We start from the raw sequence: 18,846 nt of genomic DNA, 5'->3' as shown, positions 1-18,846 counted from the left end.
TAGTCTCGTTTGCTGCAAGGCTTCCTCCTTCTGCTCTGGAAAAACCTGTGTGTGTGTTGCCTTTGCTTGCCTAAATACCTCTGAGAATCACTGGTGGGAAATAACTTAATGCACCAGGTCATTTTTTTTTAGCTGGATGCATTCATAGATATGGCTTTTAGTGTTCTTTTATTCTGTTTTTTCTCTCCAATTAAGTGTGTGGCAAGTCAAGCTAAATGAACTCAGACAGCAAATAGTCCCCCTCCCTCCCCTCTCTTTCATTTAATTCTCATCTTGCAATGTGCGCTGCACAGCTCTTTACACATGTGTGCACACAGACACTTTGAAATTTATATATTTCATGAATTAATTGGTTTCCCTTTTGCACAGCTCACTCAATAAATTCACCATGCATATATTTTTTTATAATGCACATCCTCTTGGGTGGTTTATTTATTTATAAATGCATTGTTTTGATATGTTGGTAACACAACATTTATGAGTTGTGTGAACATTAGACTCCTCGTGTGGAGAAAATATTCCACCTATAGGGGGAAAAAAGACAATGTGATGTTGTAAGATAGAAGAATCCAGTCCGTGTTGTGAAGGGGATCCAGTCCATGCTTTGCGGCCATCTGTGCGGCTCAGTAAAATGGCTGTATCTAGCGGAGCCTCGTGTTGGTTGGGCTCGCTCCCTGCCTCTACCCGGGCTCACTAACACAACTCCCACAACAATTTCTGTCGCTTTTTTTACGCATTGTATGGAGCCTCCATCATCTCTCTAACCCATTTACGGAACCGGAACCGGGGGGATGGCAGCCGGGTTCGGTCCGGTTTGAGGGGGTGGGAATGAATCGGCACAAGGATAAATGGTTATAAACAATTATTTATATTCAATGCTAGCTTTTGATTGTGACTGACTCGCCGAGAGAGGGAGAGAGGAGGTGGGGGGGGTAATATCATGGCCGCTCAGGTCGCCACTCTTAACACTAGCCCGCCTTCCGAACTCAAAAAGCCGGATCGAGACCCCAAGGAGGAGTCGGTACCGGGGGAGAAGCAGGCGGACAAAAAGCAGCCCGGTTTGGACAGCGGGTCGCCGGGCCGGGGGGAGCCGCAGGACGGGACCGACGGTGGAAATGCAGGGGGAGGAGGGGAGCCTGAGATGAAGAACGGGAATGGGAACCCGCCCAGGGCTAACAATAATAACCAGAATGACTCTGTCGGACCGGAGGGGAATAACCACCCCGGGTTGGTGCACCACCACGGCCCCGCTTTCCCTCCACCTTCGTACGGATACAGCCAGCACTACGGTCGGGCCCCTTTTCATCAACATGGCGGACAACAAAGCCCTGGCATGGCAGCTGCTGCGGGTCCGGCCGTGCAGTCGAGCAACATGATGGACCCGTATCAACCTAACTCACACGAACATGGCTTTTCAAACCACCAGTTTAACAATTACAACCCATTCCCGAACAGGACTCCCTATCCCGGGCAAACATACGCCATGAACTCCCCTCGCAGTACCCCGGCGCCGACAGCTGGGGGGCAGCCTGCTAAGCAGCAGCAGCAGCCACCACCACCGGCGGCGGCGGGAGGACCCACGGCGATGGCTGGATCTTACAGTAACCAGAGATATAACATTGGAAACCCTCAACCTACATCCACGCCGACACTCAACAAGCTCCTCACCTCCCCCAGCTCGACGCGGGGATATCCAAACTACCCGTCCGGCGACTACAGCAACCAAGAGGGAGCCAGTAAAGACATGGGTAGCAGCGGCCAGTATGGAGGGAGCAATCCGGGCTGGCAACAAAGAAGCCATCACCCGTCGCCTATGAGCCCGGGAGGTGCCGGGCAGCCGCTAGGTAGAAACCAGGTAAAAATCACTTTATAACAGGAGCATCATGTGGGCTTTTCTCACGTCTCCTTCCCTCCTCCTAGCTACTTCACAACGAAGCAGGCCAGCCATTGTCTGCTAGTAGTTCGCAAAGACTCTAAAATGGCTGCCTCTCGTGTGTATGTGTGTTTTTCTGTCTTCCTTTTACACTTAACCGTTAAATAACGGCCGTTTTCAACATATTTATGGAGGCGTGTAGCGACACATGAGAGCCGTTTGAAGATGGAAGTTGTTGAAACGACGTTAACGTTAAGGACGTTCAGGGAGAGCCAAGAAGGCCCGACTTTGAAAAACGGGGCGAAAATGCACACCGACGAGCAACGGCTCATTTTTCACTCCCGATAGCTTTCATACACGTTTTAAACGTTAAATTTACACTGTATTCTGTTTCTATGTATAAATAACAGTATATAAAAGGCGGCATGTTCTCACACATTAGCTTGTGATAGTCGCTTATACGTTCACGTTGTATTGTTTTCTTGCCCGATAAGCTATAATTGTGTGGCTATGACGGGAAGGGATGTGTTGCATGCCGAATTAGCCTAACGGTTAGTTAAATCTCTTATATCCCTCCAGTTTAAAATACCATAAGATGTAATGTAAGGATGTAAAAGATTACATTTTGATCATATAATGCTTAAATGAGAACCCTTTTGCTAAAAAGGCTGCTGGGCTTCCCCCACACATGCTGCCTGTAAACAAGTCAGCTCGGCCATATGAGTGAGTGGCTGCAGCCCGCAGATTGCAGTTTGCACTGGGATTTGAATTGTGGAGGTAAAAATCCTGCTGTCAAAGCCAGGAGATAGTTGGTCTTGGGTTGACATGCTAGCTGAAATCTGATTGGCTCCTCATCCGCTGCTCATGGCCATTTATAATTACATGTGATGCAAGGCAACAGTTGCTGATAAGAACACACAGCATTAACTCATCACAGGGTCACCAGAGGTATTGCTGCTCGCTTCACTCCTCTTTTCTGCTCCAGTTTTCTCCACCAACTCAACATATAGTGTTGGAGATACTGGGACATACTTGGATAATGTGTGGTTTTGTAATTTATTTAATATTGTCTATACTGAGGGGAGGGGGGGGGGGGGGACTCAAATTACCAGCTGTGTGTTTTAGCATATATGCAACATGGGTTAAATTACTGCCAGAACCAGGCCTGTCTCATACTTTGTAGCTTGATGATTTAAAAAATGTACCTTCATGATAACTGTAGCTTGATGATTTAAAAAATGTACCTCCATGATAACCGCAGTCTGTATAATTGTATATGACAGCTCAAGTGCCATGTGTTGTTTTTATCTAATCCAAAACACATTAACAGCATTATAATTAATGTTCACAACAACAGTGTTTACTACATCTGCTGTCCTATTAATTATCTAGATTTACATACCACCTAATTTGTTACCCTTGATATTCCTTAGATAAAAGAAATACAGACTCATAGACACTCTGTTCTATTTTTTAACTTGTTACACAGCAGCAAAAGACAAATTTGAGCTCAGCGTGTGAGGATGTGTGCGGTGTTGATTCTGTGTCTGGCATGCCACACAAGTTTTGACTGTGTGACTGCAAAGAATTCCCCCCCAATCCTCCCCCCAAGCCAATCAGAAGGCAGTCCACCATCTCTCACCCACCAAGGGAGTTTCCTCTCTGTCTTATGCAGATTAGCCATGTGCTGCTCTTATTTATTTCACTTAATTATCCTGGATCTGCAAAATGTCATGTAAGGCATTTTGCATGCTATTTGTGAAAGACTGTTAAGCTGAGGAGGCTCTTTCCCAGCAAAGTGCACATCTGGGAATTCACTTGATGTAATGAAAGGGGATACTTTTGTTGAAATTATCATACAATTCCTGATATTTTAGTGCCAAATAGTTTTGATGGAGGTGAGGGGAATAATTGTATTCTAAATGTAAGGTATGAGCGTAACGCAACATTAAGTTGGAGACATTTTTGGATTTAGACATAGTATCTGAAGATTGGTTGTAATAACTGTTGGGATATATAGACCAGTAGGCTCTTGTACATTTTTCACTCTCTCTGGCTGTTGTGAAAGTACTTCCTTCATTTCTGGTGTCATTCATCCAGAGCCAAACTGCCTTCTCCGGGAGAAAAAAAATCTACTTGGACCAGGCTCAAAACAGGAGCACAGCTGGGATATGTTTAAGATTGGGCAGACTGCCCTCCATTTGAAAGTAGATATATATAGCTCTGTTGACTTCCGAAACTATGGCAAAGTGAGGTGAAAAAAATCAGAGTAATGACCGTGGGAAACAAGGTGAAAAAAACACAATTTCCTCATTCACTGAAGTTTGTTTTACACTTTTAGCTTTGCAGAAGTTTAACACTGCAGCCAAGCATTTTATGGACTTAAATTATATAAGATCAAGTAAAGATGTTAATCACACCATTTGTAATTATCCACATTTCACATGTGTTATTTGGTTGTTTAATTGGTGTATTATTTGTGTTTTTCACTTTGTTCAGCCACCTGGTCCCATGGACCCAATGGTAAAAATGAGAGGTCAACCATATGGAGCAGGCAGTCCTTACGGTCAGCAATCGCAGCAAGGGCCTCCCACAGGTCCGCAGCAGGGGCCCGGTTACCCTGGCCAGGGATATGGCCCTCCGACTCCCCAGCGATACCCAGTGGGAATGCAAGGACGCACTCCTGGAGGCATGGGTGGCATGCCGTATGGTCCACAGGTACATCACAGCATAATATTCATAAATTACTACTCAGTTTATGCATTTCATCCTCTATCAGTGCTTTTTTTCAGTTTTGTTCAAAGTGCTTGTGTATTCTGTTTAGATGGGATCTTATGGACAGCAGGGACCAGGAGGATATGGCTCTCAGGGCCAGACACCGTATTACGGACAGCCTGGTCAAGCTCCTCACCCAGGCCAGCAGCAAACCCCCTACTCTCAGCCCCCAGCAGGACAACCGGGTGGCCAGACACCTTACCCAGGGCAGCCTCACCCACCGCAGACTTCTGTCCCACACACGCAAGGAGGAGCCCCCTATCAGCAGCCCCACATGCCCCCACAGTCCCAGGGGCCACTGCCAGGCCCATCCCAAGGGCCCCCACAGCCTCAGCCTCCTTATTCCCAAACCTCAGCCCCACAGTCTGGCCAGTCTCCCTACGCCCAGCAGCAGGGCCCTCCCAGTCAGGCCCCGCCGCCAAGTTCCCAGGCTCCCCCTGGATCACAGGGCCAGTCTAACTACCCAGGATCCACACAGGGGCCTCAACAGCCCCCCTCACAGCAACAGCAGGCACAGTCCCAACCTCCACAGCAGCCACCGGGACATAGCCAGCACCCACAGGGCCAGCCGGCAGCGTACCCGCAGAACCCTCAGCAGCAGCAGCAGCAGCAGCAGCAGCAACAGCAGCAGCAGCAGCAGCAGCAGCAGCAGCAAACACAACAGTCACCTTATCAGCGCTTTCCTCCTCCTCCACAACAGCAGGTACCACCCTCAGTCTGGGATCATATTCATCACACTTAATTATCTTTCTCTGTGTGTACTCACATGCGTGCTTCCCTGTATCTCTGGCAGCACACTTAAGCTTGTGTTCTGTTGTCTTTTAGGAGGTATCCCAGGACTCTTTTCAGTCCAACGCCCCGCCATCCACTCAGCCTAAAAGTGGCCCAGAGGACAGCCAAGGCCGCCCCTCCAGCCTTCCGGTCAGTTATGCTTGTTATATCACTGCTGGAACACGGAAAGCCTTTTTTACTCTGTGTTTTCGCTTTCTATTTGTACCTTGAGGTTTTTATTACAGGACATATTTATTTTACTGCTTATCAAAAAATATGAGGCTCATTGCATTTAGAAATCCCTTTTGTGCTGCTTTGAGTGCCAGTTATTAATGTTGTAAAAGCTTGTACCGTGGCTGCCGTGCTTTCTGTCCCTTGACGACTTTCGACTTAATGTGCTGCTGTACATTAGTGGCTGTTAAGACAGCTGTGTGGCTGATGCTTGTGGAAAAGCTGCTGTGTAAATCAGTACATCTGAGATGAATACAAGGGAGTTTGTTTATGTATTAAAATCACATGGCAAGGCTGCTGCTACATGCTGACTCAGCTGGCATCCTACAAACCCTGGTAACCATGGCAACCCCCAGCACTAATGCGCACTCCTTTTTTTTTTTTTTTCTTTGAAAAAGATAAATAAGGACAAAGGCCTCTGGGTCTGTGTGTGTGTAGTATCAGTATGTGTGCCACTCATATCTAAACACCAGCGTGGGTATTGCAACATGCTAATACTACAGCCGGTATATGAATTAAACAATGATAATAAAAAACAAAAAATGTATAATTAATCTGTTTTTAAATGTAAATGCTGTATTAGAGCTGATTCTTCTGAAGTCACAAATTGTCTTTTTTTCTATTTTTCATTAAAAAAAAAATTGTGTCTGTTAACTCTGCCTTTGCTCTTCTTGTATGTGTTTTCAGGACCTGTCAGGGTCCATCGATGACCTGCCCACAGGTGCAGAGGGTGCCCTGAGTCCTGGTGTGAGCACGCCAGGTGTGTCGAGCAGCCAGGGCGAGCAGAGCAACCCGGCTCAGTCACCCTTCTCCCCTCACACCTCTCCCCACCTGCCAGGCATCCGAGGGCCTTCGCCTTCCCCAGCTGGCTCCCCTGCCAGCGCCAGCACGCCCCGCACAGGACCGCTGTCACCCGCCAACATGCCAGGTGGGCCGATCCCTCACACGCTGAAATGAAACATAAGATCAGTAACAAACTTTGTAATTTAGGCACCATAATGTCAAACTACTGACCATTATTTCTTCAATCATTTGATGTTTTTTCAGTATTTTGCCATATTATTTTTGCTTTTTGTCATGACAATTTTCTTGCATTGATTATTGTATTACAAGGAAAACAAACCACAAATCAACTTAAATTCTTAACTGAAACCACATTGCCCTGATTTTAAATTCTCTCATAAGTAGCTGTAACCCTAGCAAAAACATAGTTCCACATCGAGCAGATACTATTTATACAGTATATTTTGTTTTTTCTTGTTTCAACACTTTCTTATGACTTATTTCTTTCTCAAATTGTATCTTACAAAAGTTTTGACGTTGTAACATGGTTTTATGTTAGGCAGGACGTATTTTTGCTAGCCACGTTTTCTAGTTTTGTCAGCAAAATACATCTTAAGAAAGGACTTCTTAATATTTTCTACCTGTCAAAGACCTGGTAGGATTCTTTGATATTCTGGGTTCAACTTTGTTGATCATTCAGTTGAAAATGGAAATTCTTAGGCCTTAAATGATTTAACCACAGTAGCTAAAAGCACGACTCTTCTTTCAAACTCATCAATACTTCACCCAGTCATGATATATCACTATTGTACCTTGACACTAACTTGACTTGAATACTCATCTGTAGGGACCCAGATGCCTCCTAGGCCATCGAGTGTGCAGTCAGATGGGAGCCTACACCCTGCAATGAGTCAGTCTCCTATGGCCCAGGACAGAGGTATGCTGCAGCCTAAAAGCAAAGTGTTCACAGAGATTAACACATCAAGATTGTTTGCTGTAGCATCTGAGTCTGAGCACCGTCTCCCTCTCTCACCCTGTTTCAGGGTTTATGCAGAGAAACCCTCAGATGCCCCCGTATGGCTCCCCTCAGTCAGCCTCTGCACTGTCACCACGCCAGTCCTCAGGGGGACAGATGCATCCTGGGATGGGCCAATATCAGCAGAACAACTCCATGGGTGGCTACGGACAGCAGGGAGGACAATATGGCCCTCAAGGTGTGTGTAGTTGTGGGTTGGCACTGTTGGTGTTTGACTTGATGAGAGAACTTTGTTCTGTCTGGAAATTCTGTTGTGATTTTGTAAAAAGATTCATTGTAATGGTGGATATTTTTGAGCTTCAGGTTTGATTTATAAAAGTTTTCTTGATTCACTATCTATTTATGAAGTTTTCTCATGTACATTTCCCATTAGACAGACCTATGGAATATATCTCCTAGCCTCATAGGAATACCATGCTACCGCTGGTCCCTCCCTCTGACTCTGTTGCTGCTATTAATAGCTGTGAAGCAGAGAGTCAGCTGATGTAGCAGAGCCTCCTGTCAGTAGAGCTGAGACTGTGACGAAGGCTTGTTGCTCAGGGTGCATAGCTCTCACTGCTAGCACACTGTAGGGGAAAAGTCTGCCTCTCACACAGCTCTTAACAAAAAGACTGTTATAGTTATAACAAAATGCTTTTACTTTTGAACTCACAAATAATATGTTGCAATGAGGATTTTTCCAGACTAGTGTATAGTTATAGCCAAGTGATTACTGATTTTTTTTTTTGTTTTTTTTTTTTGATAATTTGTTGATATAATATCATCCTCAGGTTATCCTCGGCAACCTGGCTATGGCAACATGCCCAATGCCAACTACCCCGGGCCAGGCATGGGCCCAATGAACCCCATGGCAGGCCAGGGTGGGGGGCCACCATATGCTGGCATGCCTCCAGGAAGAATGCCTCCGAATCAAATGGGGGCACGTCCCTACGGCCCCAATATGGGACCCAACATGGGTCCCAACATGACCCCTAATATGCCTCCTAACATGGGCAATATGCCACCCCAGGTAGGCTCAGGGATGTGTCCTCCTCCAGGCATGAACAGAAAGCCCCAGGACCCCGCAGCCATGCAGCACCCTGCCACTAATTCCATGCACAACAGGTTGGTTTATGATGGATCCTCCTTTTATTCACCTTGCAAGACTTCTCATTGGCTTCTCACTTGGGCTTAAATATGAGATGGCAGTGCCATACTTTGTCACTTGTGAATACTAGATGCTCATTTATGTTTTCCTCCATCCAGGATGCCTGGTTACCCCAACATGTCTCCAAGCATGATGGGCTCTGGCCCACCCTATGGCCCTCCCATGAACAACATGCCTGGAATGATGAACACTCAAGGTGGATCACCTTATCCCATGGGTCCAAATATGGCCAATAACTCAAGTGGTAAGTTGTACAGAGATGACTACACCTAGCTTTAGTGTTTCTTTAATGTGGCTATTTCACAGCTCAAGAAATGATTTTATTCTAATCTCTATGCTTGTGTGTCTAGGTATGGCCCCGAGTCCAGAGATGAACAATAAGATGAATAACAAAGTAGATGGGGGTGGAACACCCAAACCAGAGCCCAAATCTAAGGTAACTTTGACTACTATATGTTGTAATAAACGTATTTTTCAAAGTCTAAACATCACAAATATGCAAAATGTTTCACCATATTTCAAAGTTGGACTCTCATTTCTCTTGTGCAAAACAGAAGTCCAATTCTTCGACCACAACCAATGAAAAGATAATGCGCCTGTATGAGTTAGGCCCTGAGCCGGACAGGAAGATGTGGGTGGACCGTTATTTGGCCTTCATTGAAGAGAAAGCCATGGGCATGACCAACCTTCCCGCTGTAGGACGCAAACCCCTCGACCTCTTCCGGCTGTATATGTCGGTTAAAGAGATCGGAGGCATGACACAGGTTAATATGGCATTTCTAAACAATACTGCATTATTACTGCAAATTACATTTATTTCTTGCCCCTTTATTGAATCAGTTTTCTAATTGTCTTGTTGTGTGTCTCTCAGGTGAATAAGAATAAGAAGTGGCGTGATCTGGCCACTAGCCTGAATGTGGGTACATCCAGCAGTGCTGCTAGTTCTTTGAAGAAGCAGTACATCCAGTGTTTGTACGCCTTTGAGTGCAAAATTGAGCGCGGTGAGGACCCTCCTCCTGAGATTTTTACAGACAACAAAAAGAACCAAGCTGCTAAGGTCCAGCCACCCTCTCCAGGTAAGAGTCATACTCATGCAATCTTCTCAAACAAACACGTTTCAGTCCAGTTCTGATTCAGTAGCCCACATCCATGCACTTCAAAACCAACAAAAATACTGAACTCGCTGTGTTACATTGTCATTAATGTCATGTACCATCTCTGTCTGTTCTTCTCTTATTTCAAACTGAAGCGTCCCTCTGCTCCACAGCTGGGTCAGGCTCTCTGCAGGGTCCCCAGACACCCCAGTCCACCAGCAGCTCCATGGCTGAGGGAGGAGACTTAAAACCTCCTACTCCGGCCTCCACTCCTCACACCCAGATGCCCCCCATGCCACCAGGGTCTAGGTGACTCTCGTTTAACACCTCTGCAAAATTTTACCAATTGATTGTAGCTTCTCAAAGACATTACAATTCGAGAAACTAATTTCTTTTTGCATTTTCTTCCGTCTCTCCCATTTATCTCCTTATTTCCCCTGCCCCCCTTTGCTTCTCTTCTAGGAGCAGCGTTAACCTGCAGGACCCCTTCTCTGAAGGTAGTGACCCCGCTTTCCCCAGGAAGAACATGACACCCAACTCCGCCTATCAGTCTGGCATGAACACCCCAGACATGCAAGGGCGCATGGGCACCTACGAACCCAACAAGGACCCATTTGGTAACATGCGGAAAGGTGGGCACACTGAATGGACAAAAGCTCAACTACGTTATCCTAGAAACGAAGACGTCCTTTATTAACTGCTCAGTTAATTAGTTCTAAATGGACTTTATTTTATTTCTGAATCCATTTCCAGTTGGGGAGCAGTTTCTACCTGCCAACCAGGGCCCTAACAGTGGGGTGGGTGACCAACAGCAGCAGCAACCGCCACAACAACAACAGCAGCAGCAGCAGCAGCCTCCATTCAACAGAGGACCGCCTGGGGCCATAGGCACGATGCCAATGGGGCCCAGACAGCAGTATCCTTACGGACCAGGCTACGACAGGAGGTAAGAATTATTGAATGGTAGATGGTGTTTTTCAAGGTCATTGAACACTACGGATCATAATCAGCAGCTATCTTTATGATCTGTCAAACCTCAAAGTCCCGATGCAGGTCAGAAAAAGTATGTCTGCTAAATCATTTTCAGGACTGAAATTGTTTACATTTGATCAAATTTTAAGAGAGGATGGATGGACTTCTTACACACTTAGCTTAAATTATGCTTTCTACAATCTACTGTCATGGGTTTGATGCGGAAACAGGAACAAAATACAATCTTCAAATTCAGTTGAACATCTGAAAAAGGTGCAACTTTTAAAAAGGAAGATGTGGTTGGACTGTGGTGCACGTGTGACTGGTGTTGTCTCTGCCCATCCTGTGAGTTAAAAAACAGTCATAGTCAAAACAGTAGTCAGTCAAAAATAATTTCTTATTCATGCACATGGCTATGCATTTATTTATTTATTCATTTAATTAAAAACAATGTTGCCCACTCACATAAGATAACTTGTCTTTGTGACAACAGAAGGATCACGATTAACAAAAAAAGTTTTAAAATTAAAACTTCTGGTCTAGATTGAAAATTCAGGACAAAATATTTGACTGTACTTGTAAGAACTCGTTAGATCTTGTTCTAAGTTCTGCCTTGTGTTTCCAGTTTTTCAAACTAGAACTTTTCAGATATTCATCTTTGTTCGCTGTTTGGTAGGTGAGTGTGACGAGAGCGGGTCAGTTGTGGGGCAGACAACGATGGAAAAAGTGATGCTAATACAGATTTTATTTTACATCTAGATGTGATGACTGGTAAACATCAGTATTGTTAAATTACTAGAAGAGCTCCTCCCACAGTAAGAGGTTGACAGAACGGAACAGAGAGAGAACAAAAGACCGGCTTCAGACCAGCTCCCACCCTGCTTACCAGGTCTCCAGTGCTGGGTACATCCGTCAGAGAAGGCGGCTGCTGGTCCGGATAGCTCTCTGCTCCACACAGTTGTTAAAACAGCCCGCTGCTTGATTCTCTCCTGAATTTGTAGATGGACGGGTGATGATGAAAAGTCTGGTGGAGAACCAACTGCCATTTCTAAGGGTTTTTCTAAATAAATATATAAATAAAATATAATATATCTTATAAATAAAATATAGCAAAGCAGTGTGCTTGCACTGTTCTGCTACTTTGTGGGGAAAAATGGCTCACTACTAGATATGTTACATGATTTAGAAAATATCAACGCTACTGAAATGTTACTGGGAATTGCAACACTGTGCACACAAGCTACAGTTTTCTCAGGCAAATGTGAAACAAGGCAGCAAAACAGGCGGCAGATATTGTGAATCAGAATACACGCTTATATCTAAACACTTGTCCTGCATTATTAATTGCAGTGTTTGTCATGTTGCAAACCAGCTGTTGCATTCCTTCCCCCTGAGAGTACCTGGAACTTGGATTTGGTACCAACTCCTGAGCAGTGTCGAAATTTAGGTTGAGAAACTCGCCCCAAAAGCAGACAGAGTATAGTAGAAACAGAACCTGCAACAGTGACTACATCTTAAGTTATGGATCGTTTGTTAAGTAGTTTTCTTCTCACTGGCCAGTTCTTGTACAAACAGTGCTGACACCAACATGGCTCCCAATAATACTCTGCCTGATGTTTTTCTGAGTGCCACTAATAGCACTAATTTTGTTTGGCAATTTCTTACATTTTTTAAGTCTCTTGTGCTACTATTACATTATGAAACTCAATGTCTTAAATAGGTCCTTTTTAAAAAAAAAAAAAAAAAAAAAAAAAAAAGTAGTTGCCTGCTTGTACATGACTGGTAGCAGTCACAGGGTATTTTGGCAAGTAGCTGACATTAAACTGACATCCCAAGTATTTGTGTTCAAGTTGTAATCTTAATACATCATCCTTTTTTGATGAGCTTTTGCATCATTTTTATGTCTGTGTGTGAAAACATATCCTGTGTATTGTTCTGATTTTCCCAGATCGGAGCAAGGAATGGGCCCAGAAGGCAACATGGGATCCGGTGCTCCTCAGCCAAACCCTATGATGCCTGCCAATGCCGACACGGGGATGTATTCGCCAAATCGCTTCCCACCACAGCAGCCACGGTCAGTTCACATAGCACTTATTTGCCAAGCTTCTTAGGCTTAAAGCTCCTGTCACTGGAAACTGATCATTCTTCATATGAAACAATTGTATTGCTTTTGTGAGTCCTAATGTGTGTTGGAATATATTTTAAATAATGTGCGAGTCTTAGAAGGTTCAGAAATGCAGGAAATAGATGAGAGTTTTTCAGTGTTAAAAGACTACATATTTGATCCAGTTGTAGACAAAATCTAGTTAAAATTATTCTGATTTTTATTATTTTGACTAATATTCATCAGAACATGTTCACATCAGGAATTTTGTTGCCATCCTGCTTGGATAAAAATATTTACCCCAAATTTTACATGATTTCCACAGCTCTTTGGTTTGGCCTTATTGCATGTGGATGCAGTGATGTAAGCACAGACAGAGTTGTGTTGCTTTAAGTGTACTTTGAATTTGAAATATGTAAATCCCATTTTAATTGTCTGAGGCGGGTATTGTTTCCCAACTATTAAGTAGTACAATTAACAAAAAGGGCAATGTATTTATTTTCAAAATTCACATTTGTACTTGGTATTCAATACAAGTTTGGGGGGAAAATAATGAACCATATTTGTACAATGGACACAGATATGATGGAGGTTTAGTATAATATAATTGAGGTGAAGCTGTAAACAAAAAGACATACTTACAACTGGATGTCTTTTATCGATTTAGCGTTTTTTGGTCGTAAATTCATCAAAACCCGCCATAATGCTGATTATATGTCTGTCTGTACATGTGTAACAGTGGACCAAGACTTAATCTGGTAAGTGAGAGATGCACAATATTTTCATGGTCAAACTGACGAGGCATAATGTTTGCAGGCTTGATTCCTATGGTAATCAGTATCCTGGACAGGGAACGCCCCCTACTGGCTCCTACCCAAATCAGCAGCCTGGAATGTACCCGCAGCAACAACAGGTAAATGATCAATCTGCACTACAATAATTCATTATTCTCAATACACTGGGATCAGACAACATCAGAGTTTTACTTTGTACTGTTTTAGTATATTTCCGTTCTCTTTGACAGAGCTGCTATCATATAGTAGATTTGTTTTTTTTCATTATTGTGAACCCATGTACTCATTTTAATATTTCTCCTGAACTCTTATGTGTAGAGTTACAAGCGTCCTGTGGAAGGGGGTTACCCTCCATCAAAACGTCATGAGGCTGAGTACAGTGGGCCCTTCCCTGGTGGACAACAACCACCGCAGCAGCAACAGCAAGGAGGCGCCTCTGCACCCTCTTCAGGACAGCAGGAGTCATACAATCAATACGGCGGCAGTGGGCCCTTCCCTGGCTCTGATCGCCGTCCCCCTGGCCCAGGCAATCAGTTCCCCTTCCCCTTTGGTCGTGAACGGATGCAGGGAGCAACAGGGCCCAATGCTCAGCCCACCATGCCCCCTCAGATGATGCAGTCAGGCCCGGAGGGTCCTCAGGGAGGCATGTGGCAGGGACCGCGAGACATGAACTATCAGAACTACCCTAGCCGGCAGGGTGGCCCTGGGGGCCCACCCCAGGGACCCAGTTACCCTGGCATGAACCGCTCAGAGGAGATGATGTCATCAGAGCAGCGCATGAATCACGATGGCCAGTGGGCAGGTCAGATGGGCCCGCGGCAGCCTCCTTATGGTCCAGCGGGGCCTGGTCAACCTATGCCTCGTTCCGTACAGTCCAACTACCAGCCCCCTCAGGGTGTGCAGAACCACATTCCACAGGTGTCCAGCCCAGCCTCCATGCCCCGCCCCTTGGAAAGCAGGACATCACCCAGTAAATCTCCCTATATGCACGGAGTAATGAAGATGCAGAAGGCTGGCCCTCCAGTGCCTGCATCACACATAGTGCCCCCTCCAGTGCAGTCACCTCTAATAAGGCGAGACATGCCTTTTCCCCTGGGCTCTGTAGAAGCTACCCATCCTGTCCTGAAACCACGCCGGAGACTCACCGTGAAAGATATCGGTATGACTAAACCAGAAATATCAGAATCATTATTATTATATTATTGACAGCACTGCCTAGTGTTGCATAGTCCACCTCTATTGGCCTCAGTTCTAAGTTGTTTCTCAGAGAATACTTTGGTACGAATTTTATTTTTTTTTGTCTTAACGTCTTAGGAACACCGGAGGCCTGGAGAGTCATGATGTCATTAAAGTCTGGTCTATTGGCTGAGAGTACGTGGGCCTTAGATACCATCAACATTCTCCTGTATGATGACAGCAGTATTTCCACCTTTGATCTCAACACGGTGAGACTTAACAAAGTGCCCTTAATGATGGTTTATAATGGCACACTCTGCTTGGTGGTCGTGTCTAACATTTTTTATATTTCTGCTCTTTCTTTAGTTGCCCGGCCTATTAGAGTTGGTGGTTGAGTATTTCAGACGCTGCCTCATTGAAATCTTCGGCATCCTGCGGGAGTATGAGGTGGGGGACCCTGGCCAGAGGACACTACTTGATCCTGATGCCTTGAAACGAGACTTCGACAGCACGGAGGAAGAGGAACCACGGGCTGAGGACATGGATCAGGAAGAAGATGATGAGGAGGAAGAGGAGGAACGGGAAACGGAGAGGCCAGCTCACGTGAAAGAAGAGGAAGTGCAAGAGCAGTGCTCTGAGTCTCGGGGTCGAGATGAAAAGGCAGAAGATGAAGACAGGAAGAGCAAGGGTACTTCATCTGAACAGACGGGTTCATCGCAATCCTTACCTGCCCATGAGAGACCCAAACAGGCCAGCAAGTTTGACAAGTTTCCCTTAAAGGTGGTACGAAAGAAAGACCCATTTGTGGCTGGCCAGGCCAATAATCACGGTAAACTGCAGGAGTTTGACAGTGGTTTACTGCATTGGAGTGCTGGAGGGGGAGACTCAACAGAGCACATTCAGACCCACTTCGAACCCCACAAGGACTTCTTGGAACCACGAGAACGAATACCTGTGCCCCCAATGTTGCTGAGGAGACGAGTCCCAGAAGAAGATTTACGGGAATATTGTTTCCCAACAGAGGAGGAGAAAAGGAAGAATCAGGATGAAGAAGAAGGGCCAAAAGAGACACCTTCCTCAGAGAAATCAGCAGCAGCAGCACCCGTGTCAGAGAAGGCCAGCTCCTCACCCGACACCGAGGAGAAGAGGAAAACAGATTCTGAGACAAAGACAGTTGAGAAAGGTGCTAAAAGTCACCAGGAGAATAACAGACCCATTCCTTCCTTTGGCAGTGCTTCAACCCAGCAAGCACAGCCGACCAGCACCATCCTGGAGGATGAGCCTCACAGTAAAGATGAAGGGCCGCTCATTGCTCTGGCCAACTGGCAGGATTCTTTAGCCAGGCGCTGCATCTGTATCTCCAACATTGTCCGCAGTCTCTCCTTTGTTCCAGGCAATGACCACGAGATGTCCAAACATCCAGGGCTGCTACTTCTGCTGGGACGCCTGATCCTGCTCCACCACAGGCACCCTGAGCGCAAACAGGCGCCACTCACCTACGAGAAAGACGAGGATTCAGATGAAGGAGTGGGCCAAAGGGATGAATGGTGGTGGGACTGCTTGGAGCTCCTGAGGGAGAACACACTGGTCACTTTGGCGAACATCTCAGGCCAACTGGACCTCTCCATCTACCCTGAGAGCATCTGCTTGCCTCTGTTGGACGGTCTCCTTCACTGGGCTGTCTGCCCCTCAGCAGAAGCCCAGGACCCATTCCCCACCCTGGGCCCCCACAGTGCTTTGTCACCTCAGAGACTGGTCCTGGAGACGCTAAGCAAGCTAAGCATCCAAGACAACAATGTGGACCTCATCTTGGCCACTCCACCATTCAGTCGGTTGGAGAAGCTATACGGGAACCTCGTACGGCTAATCGGAGACAGGAAGGTTGCAGTCTGCAGGGAGATGGCCGTGGTCCTACTGGCCAACCTCGCCCAGGGTGATACCATGGCAGCCCGAGCAATCGCTGTTCAGAAGGGCAGTGTGGGCAACTTGCTGGGCTTCCTGGAGGATAGTCTCGCAGCCACACAGCTCCAGCAGAGCCAGAGCTCTCTACTACACCTACAGGGGATGCACTTCGAGCCCACAAGCCCGGACATGATGCGGCGAGCTGCCCGGGCTCTGCACGCCTTAGCCAAGGTGGAGGACAACCACTCAGAGTTCACACTACATGAGTCCCGACTCCTCGACCTTTCAGTGTCTCCCCTAATGAACTCGCTGGTTTCTCATGTTATCTGTGATGTACTCTTTTTGATTGGCCAGTCATGACAGCTGTAGGGAGCCGTGGCTCCACTTTTCAGGGGTTTCATCCCCATCCCCTCTTCCCTGGTAACCTGGCTTGTGTGTGCAACAGGGCAAGGAAAGTTCAAGTGACTGTCTTTAATTTATGAAAATCCTTCGGATTCCATTCTCTGAGCCCTCCCCAGGCCGTCCTTGCTCGAGGAGGGTAATCGCAGAGCTGTGGTGGATTACAAACCAGAGAGATGCCCATAAAGTGACACTACTTGCAACATGAATGCCAACTGGATGACACAGAGCAGAGCACCGCAGTTGGGAGACTGTTCTGCACTTGGGGGAAAGTACTTTTTAATAAAGATAAATAAATGAATAAATAAATAAATAGCTGAAAAACAAAAACTGTAACCAAAGTTGCTGTCTCGTTTACAGTGAGTTTGGGAGACACAGTGTGCCCTAGCTCTCCCCTGGAGGGTACAATGAGTCTGTAACTGGTTGACGTTCAGAGGTGAAGCAGACTGACAAGTGGCCTACTGGTTATAGTTGCTGTAGTTGGATTATCACCAGTCAGCCCGACAGTAGACTAAATGCTGTCAATAGTAACCTTCACCGGGGAGGCCTGTGCAGTGTGCAGTAGATTGTAGGACATTTTCTGTACCGTACTGCTCTTGAGTGTAAGCATTCTGTAACACACGTTTCACACAGAAGCTGACGATGCAGCTCTTCTAGAGTTTTGAGGTCATTTTAGTTTGGTGTTAAACAGAAAATGGCTTTCTTCCCCAAAGTATCAAGAACCTACAACACCCTTACCTCCTCTTATCCCTTGATTGTATGAATACCCTTATGAAAAGAAATCACCTCTTAGGACTGGTTTTCAACTTCAAATACAGCTTTGCTGTGGTGTATATATAATGTTGTACATTACACTTCCTTTCTCTGTGTCTGTCTCTGTCTGTGTCACTATTCTCACACTTGTTATTGGTGAGGGATGGAGGCTGACATGTGAGTTTGGTCTGTGACCTCCAGTCCCTGCTGATTAGACCCACTCCTCTGGTCGCTCCACAGCTCCGTAGTACGGCAGACACGGCTCAAACCTGTTATCTCCTGGTACAACAAAAATAAACTAGATGAAGTACACATTTGACAATTTTTCTCCAGTCATGGATTCTGCATATTTGTATTTCAGACTATGTAGCTAAGACAACATGTAAATTCCTCCCTTTCCCTTTTTTGGCTCAATGAATATCATTTATTCAGTATGAAATCTTTATACTATATGTTCCACGTGGTAAGAATAAATGTACATTAAATCTTCGTAAGCTGTTTGATGGTTTTGTTCTTCTGGAATAATTATCTCTTCTGGACAAACAAATCAACAAACGTGTGAATTCTCACAAGATTAGGTTCAACATAATTTCTGAGATATGTGCATCTTCACCTCAAGAAACCTGAAGGAAACATAGTCCCATTCAGTGGACTTAATGTTCACATGGAATTCATTGTGTTTGCAAAAACCTTTATTACAGTTTCTGTGTTTCAGTAAAACAATGCGTAAATGTTACCTTTAACTTACACCATCAGTGAGTTTTACACATTTTAACAGGCTTTATATTAGGGCTGAATGATTTTGAAAAAAATTTATAATTGCAATTATTTTGACTGATACTGCAATTGCTGTATGATTTGGGATGTTAGAGGGAATGATAATTGTTCCATCATTGTTCTCATTTCAATTGAAGAACATATGAAAATGATTATGGTATGATTTTTGCAGGGATCTGTACCAAACAAAGATGTTAAATCTTCATAATATGATATGTAGACCAGGAGCCTCCCTGCAGCACAATATTTAATTCAAAAT

General features: G+C 45.3%; 1 protein-coding gene across 3 annotated transcripts; it reads left to right on the top strand.

Annotated features, from left to right (window-relative positions):
• Window positions 1-602: 602 nt before the first annotated feature.
• On the top strand, window positions 603-18,299 carry arid1aa (AT rich interactive domain 1Aa (SWI-like)). 3 transcript variants are annotated; one of them, XM_042424853.1, is made up of 20 exons: window positions 603-1,855; window positions 4,373-4,591; window positions 4,698-5,351; window positions 5,474-5,569; window positions 6,338-6,578; window positions 7,281-7,370; window positions 7,477-7,647; window positions 8,240-8,573; window positions 8,715-8,860; window positions 8,967-9,052; window positions 9,171-9,380; window positions 9,488-9,692; window positions 9,884-10,019; window positions 10,173-10,342; window positions 10,464-10,656; window positions 12,631-12,756; window positions 13,603-13,699; window positions 13,899-14,739; window positions 14,895-15,025; window positions 15,123-18,299. In XM_042424853.1, the coding sequence occupies exons 1-20, from the start codon at window positions 941-943 to the stop codon at window positions 17,016-17,018; spliced, it is 6,957 nt and encodes a 2,318-aa protein (XP_042280787.1). In that variant the 5' UTR covers window positions 603-940; the 3' UTR covers window positions 17,019-18,299. The 3 variants fall into 3 exon arrangements, with proteins under 3 accessions (XP_042280787.1, XP_042280786.1, XP_042280785.1); XM_042424852.1 differs by having other exon boundaries at window positions 9,866-10,019; window positions 10,179-10,342; XM_042424851.1 differs by having other exon boundaries at window positions 9,866-10,019.
• The last annotated feature ends 547 nt before the right edge of the window (window positions 18,300-18,846 follow it).

The sequence above is a fragment of the Thunnus maccoyii genome, chromosome 10, assembly GCF_910596095.1.
Source record: "Thunnus maccoyii chromosome 10, fThuMac1.1, whole genome shotgun sequence".
NCBI lineage: Eukaryota > Metazoa > Chordata > Actinopteri > Scombriformes > Scombridae > Thunnus > Thunnus maccoyii.
The sequence above is the reverse complement of the archived record's forward strand: the minus strand, read 5'-3'. Positions and strand labels throughout refer to the sequence as shown.

What these genes read in the sequence shown, in the direction of transcription:
- arid1aa (XM_042424851.1), top strand. Translation starts at nt 941, where the DNA reads ATGGCCGCTCAGGTCGCCACTCTTAACACTAGCCCGCCTTCCGAACTC. An exon ending in AGGACAATATGGCCCTCAAG is followed by an intron (nt 7,648 to 8,239) that starts GTGTGTGTAGTT and finishes TATCATCCTCAG; the next exon opens with GTTATCCTCGGCAACCTGGC. An exon ending in AGATCGGAGGCATGACACAG is followed by an intron (nt 9,381 to 9,487) that starts GTTAATATGGCA and finishes TGTGTCTCTCAG; the next exon opens with GTGAATAAGAATAAGAAGTG.